Source organism: Hippoglossus hippoglossus, chromosome 13 (genome assembly GCF_009819705.1).
Source record: "Hippoglossus hippoglossus isolate fHipHip1 chromosome 13, fHipHip1.pri, whole genome shotgun sequence".
Classification (NCBI taxonomy): Eukaryota; Metazoa; Chordata; class Actinopteri; order Pleuronectiformes; family Pleuronectidae; genus Hippoglossus; species Hippoglossus hippoglossus.
The window spans coordinates 1,851,175-1,864,182 of NC_047163.1; the positions used below are offsets into that span (position 1 = coordinate 1,851,175).

At 44.0% G+C, this 13,008-nt stretch overlaps 1 protein-coding gene across 4 annotated transcripts in view; it reads left to right on the forward strand.

Moving 5' to 3' along the window:
• The window catches only part of myo7aa (myosin VIIAa), a 31,727-nt gene that overhangs the window by 4,521 nt on the left and 14,198 nt on the right, over positions 1-13,008 (forward strand). For 2 of the 4 annotated variants that reach the window (XM_034605038.1, XM_034605036.1), the window contains exons 2-17: positions 5,693-5,806; positions 6,546-6,698; positions 7,059-7,076; positions 7,624-7,808; positions 7,920-8,041; positions 8,156-8,298; positions 8,503-8,616; positions 8,793-8,861; positions 9,137-9,221; positions 9,401-9,477; positions 9,757-9,876; positions 10,200-10,342; positions 10,623-10,833; positions 10,919-11,054; positions 11,453-11,559; positions 12,645-12,782. In XM_034605038.1, coding sequence (XP_034460929.1) covers positions 5,693-5,806; positions 6,546-6,698; positions 7,059-7,076; positions 7,624-7,808; positions 7,920-8,041; positions 8,156-8,298; positions 8,503-8,616; positions 8,793-8,861; positions 9,137-9,221; positions 9,401-9,477; positions 9,757-9,876; positions 10,200-10,342; positions 10,623-10,833; positions 10,919-11,054; positions 11,453-11,559; positions 12,645-12,782 — 1,935 coding nt within the window. Of the gene's footprint in view, positions 1-4,234; positions 4,401-5,692; positions 5,807-6,545; positions 6,699-7,058; positions 7,077-7,623; positions 7,809-7,919; positions 8,042-8,155; positions 8,299-8,502; positions 8,617-8,792; positions 8,862-9,136; positions 9,222-9,400; positions 9,478-9,756; positions 9,877-10,199; positions 10,343-10,622; positions 10,834-10,918; positions 11,055-11,452; positions 11,560-12,644; positions 12,783-13,008 lie in introns of those variants that run through there. The other 2 variants (XM_034605035.1, XM_034605037.1) reach the window with 2 other exon arrangements.

Here is a 13,008-nt window from a genome sequence, read left to right on the forward strand (position 1 = left end):
ACGTTTACGTAGCCGACATGATTCTCGTGGTTGTAGTACTTCTCTTGACACAGTTGTTATCATACGGCTTCATTGTGGCTTCTACAGGAGAATATAACATCGAGTCTAACTCAGATGATTACAACATTATGGCTGATAATCAAATTCTTTATTCAAAAAACTATTTTCTTTACTTACAGAACGACGCTGTTGAGCTTTAATAACTCAAACACACATCAACACACATTCTTTCTAAGTCAACTGCTTTCTAACACATCAACTTACAAACAGCACATTACTTTGATGTTAAGTTTCAGGGTTTACAGAGATGACAGAGATGGAGCTGACGTGTCGTGGTCGGGTTTAACTTTAAACCATCTGTCCTCTGAGCAGTTTGTTACCTCTTCACACAGGAGTGACACTCGCTGCCGTAAGTGAATCCTTGGCTCATGTCTGGCCTGAATTATTAACCTGACCAGAGAGACGATGAGGACACACACCCGTCCACCACAGGCTGCGTGGACATGACATCAGCGCTAACACACACCACCCCGATGTCTCAGGCCCGTTGGTGCTCAGTGAGCAGCCGTGCTGAATCTGTCCTGTTTATTAGATGTTCAGCAAAAATCATGCATTCAAATGTTGAGCGTCATGAAGTCCGAGGTCCACACATCAGAGTTTATTCGATGGTTTCTATTTAAATCTTTGCTGCTTGGATGCTGAAGTTATTACTAGAAAATGGCAGCTTTTGAATGGACGACATAACATAGACATATAATTTATAATGTATCTACAAACACTACCAGCCCCTGGTGGCCCTCAGATGGATAATTTACTTTAACAATTTAAAAAGCAGATTTAACAGTTGAGTTCATGACCAGTGTTGTGATATAAAGATGAAGAGAGGACTTCTGTGTTCTCCTCAAACCGTGTCACTCCATGGGGCTGAAAACGAACCTCCCTATTGGCTGGATTTGTGGGTCATGAACATGAATTCCCCCACGACCGTCTGCATCTGCCCTTGGTGTCTGGTTATTTAGCCTGAAGGGATTCATTGATCTTTAAATGACGTCTGTAAAAAGCCTCTGAAAACACAGTGAACTCAACTTTCTGCTGCTCGTGAGACTGATGGAGATCGAAGTCTCACTCGTCTCTCACCTCAACAGATTCCAGCTCACAGGTGATGAGCAGATCTCCTCCTGTGTGTGTTGATCTCTACAACATGAGAACAAGTACCTGACAGTGGACTTACACACATGCTTTAGAGGCTTAGACGCTGCTCATTCACTTTGTGGAAATTTCATACATTGCAGAACTGCATTATGGGTAATATCTTATCACACCAGTGCCGTATCCATTCTAGGGCGGCGTTGTTTGTCTCCTTTAGGGAGTGAATGGACCCAGTGGCACAGACAGAGGACGCGGTCCATGATCTGTGGAGTCTCGCCACAGGGTCTCTGAGCGTTTTGGAGGTTTGACCTACTTTCACCTTGGCTCTGTTTGGTGTGACCCGGTCCTTTGAGCTGAGGGATGTCAGTCAGCGCTCGCTCTCCCTCCACATCTGCAGTCTGTAGGCTGCTGCCTGTCATACGACTGGTCTCTGGAGAGTAACAAGGCACTGGGAAGGTTTGCCACTTGCCCCCTGCTTGGTTCCGTTAATCAGCTTCAGCTACATTATTACCTCACACAAGGAGGTTGTGTATTCGTCTGTTTGTCGTTTGTTTTGTTTAGTTTTCAGTACAGGATGATTTCCATGAAACTTGGTGGAAGGATGAGTTGAATCCGGGTCAGGGGCCCAGGTTTGGTTTTTCAACATTTCACAGAACAATTCATGGATCTTGATGAAAAGAATCAGACATATTTAGGGCACTGATATTCATGAGTGTGTTCTATTTGGAGATCCAAATAAAAATCTGGCTGGAGTGGAGTGTTGGCGGAGGTGAGCGCTCTCTGAGGGGATCCTCTAGTTGTTTGTACTGTGGCTGCTGAACAGGACTGGAAAGGGTTTTATATGTTGGACTGTTTATTAGCAGGAGTCTGCAGATCAGGAACTATCTCCTCCTGAACTCTGTCTTCTGACCTCACAGAAGATATGAATGTTTATACCTTTTATTCATCATATAACAGGAACAGTGTATTTTAGTTTTCTGTGGAGTAATGTGGAGGAAACAGGCAACATGAACAGTGAGAAATGCTCTTTGACTGCAGTGTTGTCTTGTTGTCACTCTCCTCTGAGTTAAGAGGAACTTAGATGATGGATGATCGGATGAAAAGTTAAAGAGATGAAGAAAAAGAAAGAGTGAGCACAAGAAGAAAAGAGGAGAGAAAAAGACAGACACCAAACAGATCCTCCGTGTTAAATTATTCAACATGTGGCTTCTGATAGTTTGCCAGTGTGTGTGTGTGTGTGTGTGTGTGTGTGTGTGTGTGTGTGTGTGTGTGTGTGTGTGTGTGTGTGTGTGTGTGTGTGTGTGTGTGTGTGGTGACAGGTGCGTGGTGGTGTAATGTTCAGGCTCAGTTTGCCAGACGGAGAATTTACTTAATTAACCTGACATCTACAATATGCAACACACACTCAAACAACGAGTTATCACACACACACACACACACACACACACACACACACACACACACACACACACACACACACACACACACACAACCAGAAGTCACGAGCAGGTCCTGCTGACACACGCCGTCAGTCTCAGCTGTCAATCAGGAAGTTTCACCACGTTTTCAATGCGTCAAATAACGAATTCAATCCAAACTCATCAGAAACATGAACACGTGAACGTACATGAGTGTGAGAAGAACAACCTCAGATATCAGAAATCAACTTTGACTTTTTAAGTTTGGTCTATGCCCCATACGCTAACATGGAGGAGGCCGGGTTTATGATCTATACTGCAGCCAGCCACCAGGGGGCAATCAGGATGCTTTGGCTTCACTTTTGGGGAGCTGTCATGTCGTCCATCTTTCTTTACAGTCTGTCAGTCAGTCGGTCCGTCCTCTGTCCTCACTAGCAAGTCGAGTTTGAACTGAAAACAGTGGACAGTCTGTTATGTACTTTTAAGGGCTTGTTGCATGTGCATGGTCCACAGAGGATGAACCATTTTCAACCAAGATTCATCGTATTAAATTGTTGTTTTATATTTTCTTTTAATAATAATACCCGTTGTGTTCCTCAGATAGGAAACATGCTTTATCCTGCATTACCTGCATCAGTCGTATATCTAGTGATATTTATCTATAACAGAAATCAGAAACAGAAATCCAACCCCCTGGGACACACCTGACGAGGAAGTGACATCTTGTTGCCATGGGCGACAGGGGAGGTTGTGTGTTAACAAAGTGTGACGGACAGTGAGACAGAGAGAGAGAGAGAGAGAGAGAGAGAGAGAGAGAGAGAGAGAGAGAGAGGGAGAGAGAGAGAGAGAGAGAGAGAGAGAGAGAGAGAGACAGAGAGAGAGAGAGAGAGAGAGAGAGAGAGAGATAGGGAGAGAGAGAGAGAGAGAGACAGAGAGAGAGAGAGAGAGAGAGAGAGAGGGAGAGAGAGAGACAGAGAGAGAGAGAGAGAGAGAGAGACAGAGAGAGAGAGACAGAGACAGACAGAGAGAGAGAGAGACAGAGAGAGAGAGACAGAGACAGAGAGAGAGAGAGAGAGAGAGAGAGAGACAGAGAGAGAGAGAGACAGAGAGAGACAGAGAGAGAGAGAGACAGAGAGAGAGAGACAGAGACAGAGAGAGAGAGAGAGAGAGAGAGAGAGAGAGAGAGAGAGAGAGAGAGAGAGAGAGAGAAGGAGGAACTGTTACTACAGAAACTGACCTGAACCAGGAGGCTGGATCAGATACTTTTCATTTTCCAGACAGTTCAGACTGGACAGGAAACGTGGAGAAGGTCCCAGAGCAGGATGCTGTTCTGTGGGAACCCGTCAGACGTCACATGTCTGATATCAGACCGGTTCTGATCTGTTTTAAGATCACTTTCTTCTAGATGAACCCAGGAAAGAGAAACAGGTGACGTGTGACTGATCTGCTGGAATTGAAGTGATGAAGTGAAGCCGCTGAACCGTGAAGATTTGGAGCATCTCAATGCTTTTACTGACAGATTCACCGGCTTCCCCGAGGAACTAACCTGAGACGTAGTTAATGTTATACATGGATACTGGAAGCTGTCCACACGTGTGTATTAAGACGACACAGAAGAAATAATACAAACATCAGATTACACATGTTTCCACCTGTAGCTGTGGATATTTGATTCATGTCAGAGTGACGACTGGAAAACGTGTGTGAGTCCGTTCTGTGCACGTGAAGATGTTCAGGCGTCGGGACTATGTGGAGCTGTATGAGCAGGACCAGGCCAAATGGGCTCTGATACGCAACGTGAACACTGCCACCAAACAGAGCACACTGCTGCCGGTACGCTGCCACACTGTGTGTCTCATGAGTCACAATTACATGTCTGTACTCAGTGGGTTATCATGACGTAGAACATGTGTGTGTTTCATACGTTAAATACTGTGTGTGTGTGTGTGTGTGTGTGTGAGGGAGAGCATGAGGAGCTTTGTTATCTCATATTACATAACTGTGTATTTAAATAATTACACCAGTCACAAATCATAATTACGTATCTGAAAACTGTGTTTAATGTGTGTGTGTGTGTGTGTGTGTGTGTGTGTGTGTGTGTGTGTGTGTGTGTGTGTGTGTGTGTGTGTGTGTGTGTGTCTGTGTGTGTGTGTGTGTGTGTGTGTGTGTGTGTTTAGACTCACGTAGTTTTTCCTCGCTCTTGTCGAGGGTTGAGAACAGAGGATGTCGCACCTTGTTAAGCCCGATCCGGCAAATTGTGATTTGTGAATATGGATAATACAAATTATATATTTGATTGATTTGGTTAAAGTTAAGGACATATCATGAACTTGTTACAGAATAAGTTTGGAGACTTCTGGTTTGTGAGCTGCTGTTCTGACCAGCGCCATCTTGGTTTTCTGAAACCAGAAGTAACCATATTCGGAGGAGTGGGGGTGCAGCTCCTTAGGAAAATGTTGACTGAAGTCATAAATCAAGTGAAGATTAGAGTCATTGACTCATAGACTTCTATAGAAACTGACTTCTTTTAAACCAGTGCCCTCTACTGGTAATTTCAGAGAATACATGTTTCAGACGCTTCACTTTCCAGAGCCAGAGTCTACATCCATTGTTAAATGCATTTAATGGCACTAACCTTCCTCTGCTCTTCTACGTAACGACTGTCTGCTGTTAGATGTCCTCCCTGTTCGCATCAGACGTGTCCAGACGGGAGGAGTCTGATGATCCTGGGTTCATTTCACCCTTTTCACACTGCACCATTTATTTAAAAGCCAGAATTGATTTACGAACCCTGCTGAGTGTTAATGCTCCAATAAACACAGTAAAGGAGGTAAAGGTCAACACAGCGTATGAGGCCTTATTTCACAGACTCCAGTTAAAAAGGTTCACACGTCTCCAGACTGCATTAAGCCTGGTATCGATGCAGTGACATGGATTATAATCATGGCTCCGATCGTAAAATAAACATTACATTTTAAACCTTTCATGTAGCCGGTTCCTCTCTGCATCTGGTGCTGATTGTTGTCATTCTGACACTGATTTAAAACTATGATTCTTCTTCTTTTTCAAATGATTTTAATCCTGACATGCTTCTTAGATTTAATCCTTGATTTCTTTTTCTCCAGGGCGACTATGTCTGGTTGGACTTGAAGACCGGTCGAGAGTTTGAGGTGCCGATCGGTGCGGTGGTCAAACTCTGTGACTCGGGACAGATCCAGGTGCTGGACGATGAGGGAAATGTAAGTAATCAAACATTTGACCTGTAACTGAAAAACACAACATTCCATAAATAACTGTATAAACTACGTTCTAACGACGCTGCCAATGTCCAGGAGCTGAGCGTTGTTCTGTCAGCGCAGCCCCAGATGCTCCCAGAGCAGGCAGGCGTGCATGTGTCCAATAATTATGAGTTGGATCCAAACAAAGCAATGTTCTGCACGTGTTCCGGCCCGATGGCTCGGACACAGTCCAGCTTTGTGGAGACCACATTCAGCAGGTCTCTCTGGTGTTCCTCCAGAGAGCTGACAGCGGATATCATGATGACATGCTGGTTGCCCTCGGCTCTGACATTTAGCGCGGCCATGGTTCAGGAGGTAGAGTGGGTTGTCCTTGAACTAAAAGGACGGTGGTGCGATCCCGGTCTCCCCCATTCTGCATGCCCAAATGACTTTGAGCCCCAAAGTGCCCCTGACAGCGGGGCCACAGTGTCTGGTAGAAAGTGCAGCACATACACGCACTGTGAAGAGCTCTGAAGAGTCATCAAGACAAGGACAGGGCTAAATAATAATCTGTAGAAATAATGCTGCCTACTTACTGATGAGTGTATGTGAAAATATGAAGCTTTAAAGATAGATAATCATAGGAGCCAGATCCAGACTGTTTCTTCCAATAAAGAAACCTTTGTGTTTATTTGCTGTATTGGATAAAGAGTGTCCTCAAACCAGTGTGCCCATATTGATTTCCTCTGTAACCCTTCAGGAGCACTGGATCTCCCCCCAGAATGCCACCAACATTAAGCCAATGCACCCGACCTCCATCCACGGGGTGGAGGACATGATCCGGCTCGGAGACCTCAACGAAGCTGGAATTCTGCGGAACCTGCTCATCAGATACAGAGAAAAGCTCATATACGTGAGTGTGTTAATATACCCAGAATGCACTGGGTTCTGCATTTACACCTGTTTCTTATGAAGATAAAGATCATGATGTTTAAATCATTCAGCATAAATACATCCACGATGACCTGGTGGATTTAAGGATACAAATATTAATTAAAAACATATTTCTTGACCCCTTAAGGACTATCTGAACTTTTTAAACCTTTAACTTCAATGACCTTCACTGACACTCTTCTCTCAAGAACCCAGTTTTCTCAGACTTCGACCTTTGGCTGCTTTTCTTTTCTCGTCTCAGTCTCTTGCTTCTTACTTCTCTCTTTATGTCACACTTCCTTCCTCCTTCCTCACTTCCTACTTCCTGTTTCCTGTGAAGACAAACTGTGGTGGCAGGGTAAGTCAGCTCCTGGACGTCGAGCATGACCGGAGAGAGATCCGACCTCACCTGGAAAATAATGCATGATGTATTGAGAGCACATATTTATTAATGCACCAGCTGCATGGCCTCAAAAACAGAGATCTTCAGTATTTAGCTGAATCTTTAACCTGCATGTGTTCTGCACGTTTTAAATGTCTCATGAACATGAAACTGAAAAGAAATCCTGGATGTTATCGAGTGTAAAAAGTGTCTGAATGTGAGTGAGTCGGGCTCAGCAGTGACGAAGCTCATCTCTGCAGCCTGAGTGCATGTTGATTTCTCTTCAACATGGCCGTCTGTTCTCCCGTGGCGAACTCTGATACCTTCTCATTGTCATCCTGCAACATCTGAGCTCCGAGGCCAGTACGTCATCTACCCCCCCCCCCCCCCCCCCCCCCCCCCTCCAGCCTTACACATCACTGGCATAGAAATCTTCAAACTAGCTCAAAATTGAGGTTTAACATCAGCAGCAATAAGTTAGAAACAATTAGCCTTCACACGTTTGTCCTTCCTGTGTGTGCAGACATACACTGGCTCCATCCTGGTGGCCGTCAACCCGTATCAGCTGCTGCCCATCTACACCGCCGACCAGATTCGCCTCTACACCAACAAGAAGATTGGAGAGTTGCCGCCTCACATCTTTGCCATCGCCGACAACTGTTACTTCAACATGCAGAGGAACAACCGCGACCAGTGCTGCATCATCAGGTAGGAAAGAGCTTGGTCCCAAAACTTTGGTTAACAGTGAAACATCTCAACAAATATCACGTGTATTATTGTGTATTTTGGTGTGTGTGTCTGTGTGTGTGTGTGTGATAGTGGTGAGTCTGGAGCAGGGAAGACAGAAAGCACCAAGCTGATCCTTCAGTTCCTGGCAGCCATCAGTGGTCAACACTCCTGGATAGAACAACAGGTCCTGGAGGCCAACCCTATACTAGAAGGTAGGAACACACACACACACACACACACACACACACAGTATACATTAGTGTGTCATCTTAATGTGATATATAGTCAAAAGTAACCACAGTGTCTTTCTCTTGTCTCTCTTGCAGCTTTTGGAAATGCTAAAACTATCCGCAATGACAACTCCTCTCGTTTTGGAAAGTACATCGACATCCACTTCAACAAGAGAGGAGCCATCGAAGGAGCCAAGATAGAACAATACCTGCTGGAGAAATCCAGAGTGTGTCGACAGGTACGACACCAAACTGTTTACACACGTCTGGGATAACCAGGGATTCACTGGGTCTTGGTCTGAAAGCCGAGTTTAAATAGTGTTTATCTACCGAAGAAATGATTATACTAAACTGTAAATAACACTATTTCACACACTATGGAGGATCAGTTGTTAATTCACCTTTCCCCTTTTTGTCGTTGGTTGAATCCTTTCACTGTGCAGGCCTTCGACGAGAGGAACTACCACATCTTCTACTGCATGTTGAGGGGAATGACCGGAGAGGAGAAGAAGAAACTGGGGCTGAGCAAAGCTACAGACTTCACCTACCTGACCACCGTGAGTGATGCTCCTGTCACTGATCCGTTTCACTGCAGCTGCAACTTGAGACCATTTGAAAAGTGGCCTCAGATGTTTGGATCTCAGTTTCAAACTCTTCATCTTTACATCGACCTCACGGAGAGAGAACAGGTCAAAGGTCAAAGTGACGACTCTGTGTTTTCTGTTCTCTGAAGGGAAAGTGCACAGTGTGTGACGGTCGAGACGACTTGAAGGAATACTCCAACATCCGCTCGGCCATGAAGGTACACAACCACACACTGACGTTTAATACACACTGATACAAACCACACACACTGATGTAAAATACACACTGATACAAACCACACACACTGATACAAACCACACACACTGACGTAGAATACACACTGATACAAACCACACACACTAATGTTAAATACACACTGATACAAACCACACACACTAATGTTAAATACACACTGATACAAACCACACACACTAATGTTAAATACACACTGATATAAACCACACACACTGACACATTTCTTTTGTTCTGCAGGTTCTGATGTTCACAGACAAAGAGAACGGGGAGATTTCTAAACTGTTGGCTGCTATCTTACACATGGGAAACCTCAGATATGAAGGTAAAGTGTCAAAAAGTTTCTGCTGCTTGTTTCTACATCTGTCTGAAAAACTTCTACTGGGATTAGAGGAACTTGTCATTTTTGTTCTCACCCTCTTTTATAGCTTCAGGTTGTTTTTTTCTTCTTTTGCTCCTTTTAATAACCTCTTGTTTACACTCTGTTTGACCTTTGACCTGCAGCTCGGACGTACGACAACCTGGACGCCTGCGAGGTCGTCCGATGTCCTCACCTCACCACTGCTGCTACACTGCTGGAGGTAACACACACACACACACACACACACACACACACACACACACACACACACACACACACACACACACACACACACACACACACACACACACACACACACACACACCAGCTGTTAATGTGTGTCACTGTCAGGTTCTTCCATATGAGCACCAGTGGGATGAAGGATGGACTCAAACCTTCTGTACCAGATACCCCTCATACTGTGTGTGTGTGTGTGTGTGTGTGTGTGTGTGTGTGTGTGTGTGTGTGTGTGTGTGTGTGCGTGTGTGTGTGTCTTCAGGTGGACAGTAAGGACCTGATGAACTGTATCACCAGTCGGACTCTGATCACCAGAGGAGAAACCGTCTCCACACCTCTCAGTATAGAACAAGCTCTGGACGTACGAGACGCTTTCGTGAAGGTGAAACAAATAATTAATTATTATTAATATTTGTCAATGAACTCATCAGTTTAAAGCCTGAAACTCAACACATTATCATGTACGACCTTAAATATGAGAGATATAGATAAAATAATCAGATTAGTTAATCATTTACACAATGTGTGTCCTTTAAAACCAACTAAACAAACAACTATGTTTAAATCTTTGTTTACAATAATGTTTTATCTCCACATTATTGACCCTTTGTGGTGTGATTGACTTGCATGTATGTGTGTGCGTGTGTGTGTGTGCGTGTGTGTGTGTGCGTGTGTGTGTGTGCGTGTGTGTCTGTGTGTGCGCAGGGTATTTACGGACGTTTGTTTGTGTGGATTGTGGAGAAGATCAACGCCGCCATCTACAAGCCTCCATCATCACAGCCCAAATATATCAGACGCTCCATCGGACTCCTGGACATCTTCGGCTTTGAGAACTTTACTGTCAACAGGTAAAACACACACACACACACACAGACACACACACACACACACACACACACACACACACACACACAGACACACGCACACACACAGACAGACAGACAGACAGACAGACAGACATCAGATTGTTTTTCTTTTTCGCCTCCTGTCACTCTGTGGAACCAGAATTGAAGTCGTACTAAAGCTGCTGCTTCTCTTTCAGTTCAAGTCAAACTGAAACGTCTTCCTCTCACCTTCCTCTGAACCTCAGGAGTTTAGTCTTCTTCTCTTCTCTTCTTCCTCCTGCAGCTTCGAGCAGCTTTGCATCAACTTTGCCAACGAGAACCTGCAGCAGTTCTTCGTGCGTCACGTCTTCAAGCTGGAGCAGGAGGAGTACAACCTGGAGAACATCAACTGGCAGCACATCGAGTTCACCGACAACCAGGACGCCCTGGACATGATCGCCATCAAACCCATGAACATCATCTCGCTCATCGACGAGGAGAGCAAGTTCCCCAAGGTTCAGTGAACACGCCCAGCAGCTGGATGATTCTAAACAAAGAACAATCACATGAATGTGTTTTCTGTGGTTGTGTCTCCTGCAGGGCACCGACACCACCATGTTGAACAAACTGAACTTTCAGCACAAACTCCACGCAAACTACATCCCTCCAAAGAACAACTACGAGACTCAGTTTGGAATCCAGCACTTTGCAGGAGTGGTTTTCTACGAAACGAGAGGTCAGTGTCACGTCATGCACACCAGGAAGGGATCAAAGGGTTCTCCTGGGAAGGTTCGGTAGGTCGCTGATTGGAAAAGGGCAAAAAATACTTTCATTAATCAACAGACGATCGGATGAACCGTGTGTCCGTCATCGTGTCTCACTGTTTCTGAAACACCTGCAGAGAAAAGTCTTGTTCTCTGTTCTTCTTTCCATAAAGAAATGTTCTCCTGATGGAACTGATGCTGCAGCACAGTCACACTCTCCTCTGTAGGAGCCGCCATCTTTGTTAACAGTCGCTCCTCGCCACCGTCACAGTGTTCAAACACATCGCGAGGTTCACGTTCACATAACGCAACTGTGTGTGTGTGTCTGTCTGTGTGTGTGTGTGTCTGTGTGTGTGTGTGTGTCCTGCAGGCTTCCTGGAAAAGAACAGAGACACTTTATACGGAGACATCATCCAGCTGGTTCACTCGTCCAAGAACAAGTTCATCAAACAAATCTTCCAGGCTGATGTCGCCATGGTAACGGATGATGTACACACACACACACACACACACACACACACACACACAGACACACACACACACACACACACACACACACACACACACACACACACACACACACACACACAGACATGCACAGTTCACAATGAGCACAAATAGTACGATTTATATTTATCACAGATACAAATAAAATACATAGAAAAAGTAAAATCATATCCAGTAAAGGAGGAGACAGAATAACCAGTGAGCTTTACGTAAAGCCTCTACCTATATATTGTTATATACTATATATACAAGCTAACTGATCCACCTATTAACAGTGTTTGTGCTAAGCTAGGCTAACTGTACATCCTGTTGCCAGTGTTTGTTGAAACTAAGATAAAGTTTCTAGAGTTAATTAGTGTAAGTAGCTGATAAAAAGGATTTTAAAGGTAGAACATGAGTATTTCTACATGGTTCTACTGGTACTTTGTCTTTATTATTATCATGATGTTAATACTTCCTATGAGAAAACAGATATTATTTAATGGACGTCTTCATTTGTAGATGTTAAAGTAAGGTGATTACTGGATGTTATTTTTATTGTTGATTAATCTGTCTATATTTTCTAAATCAATCAATTATTTAGGCTGTAAAATATTCATAATTGTTTCTCACAATCAAGGAGATTATCCAGTTTATTTGTTATGTTTGACCAATACTGCGAAACACAAATATATATTTAGTTTATTAACGTATTCAAATGAACAAAAAATAATAAATGCTCACATTTGAGAAGCTGGAATCAGTGAATACTCGACATTTCTGCTTTAAAAGCAGCTGCTGGTGAATTGATTGACTATTCAATCAATGGACTAATAATAAAGTTCCATCGTCTTGACACAGTTTTTATTTCTGTTCTTCTGATTCACGTGCAAGTCTGAATCTGCGACGTCAGCAAGACAAAGACTTTATATTTAGGACGGAGGAAAACGTTTAGTGTCACGGCTCAGGAAGAGAAAAAGAGAGTTCCTCATTGTTTCTGACCCTGACACTTTCTACTCTGTGTGTGTGTGTGTGTGTGTGCATGTGTGCATGTGCGTGCGTGTGTGTGTGTGCAGGGAGCAGAGACCAGGAAGCGCTCGCCCACTCTGAGCAGTCAGTTTAAAAGATCTCTGGAGCTGCTGATGAGGACTCTGAGCGTCTGTCAGCCTTTCTTCGTTCGCTGCATCAAACCCAACGAATACAAGAAATCCATGGTGAGTGTCTGCGTTCGCTCTAATGCTTCACTTTCCAAGGATTGAGAGTAAAACCACTTTGTTAGCAGCGATCGAAGTCGTACTTTGATCCTTTACTTCAGAAAGAATATCAGTGCAACAATATGAGAATATTTAAAACACATTTAAAATCCTACCTGTGTACATGTAGTAATTACTTCTTATAATAAAAGTACAAATGCCTCCTGTGACTCTGTGTGTGTGTGTG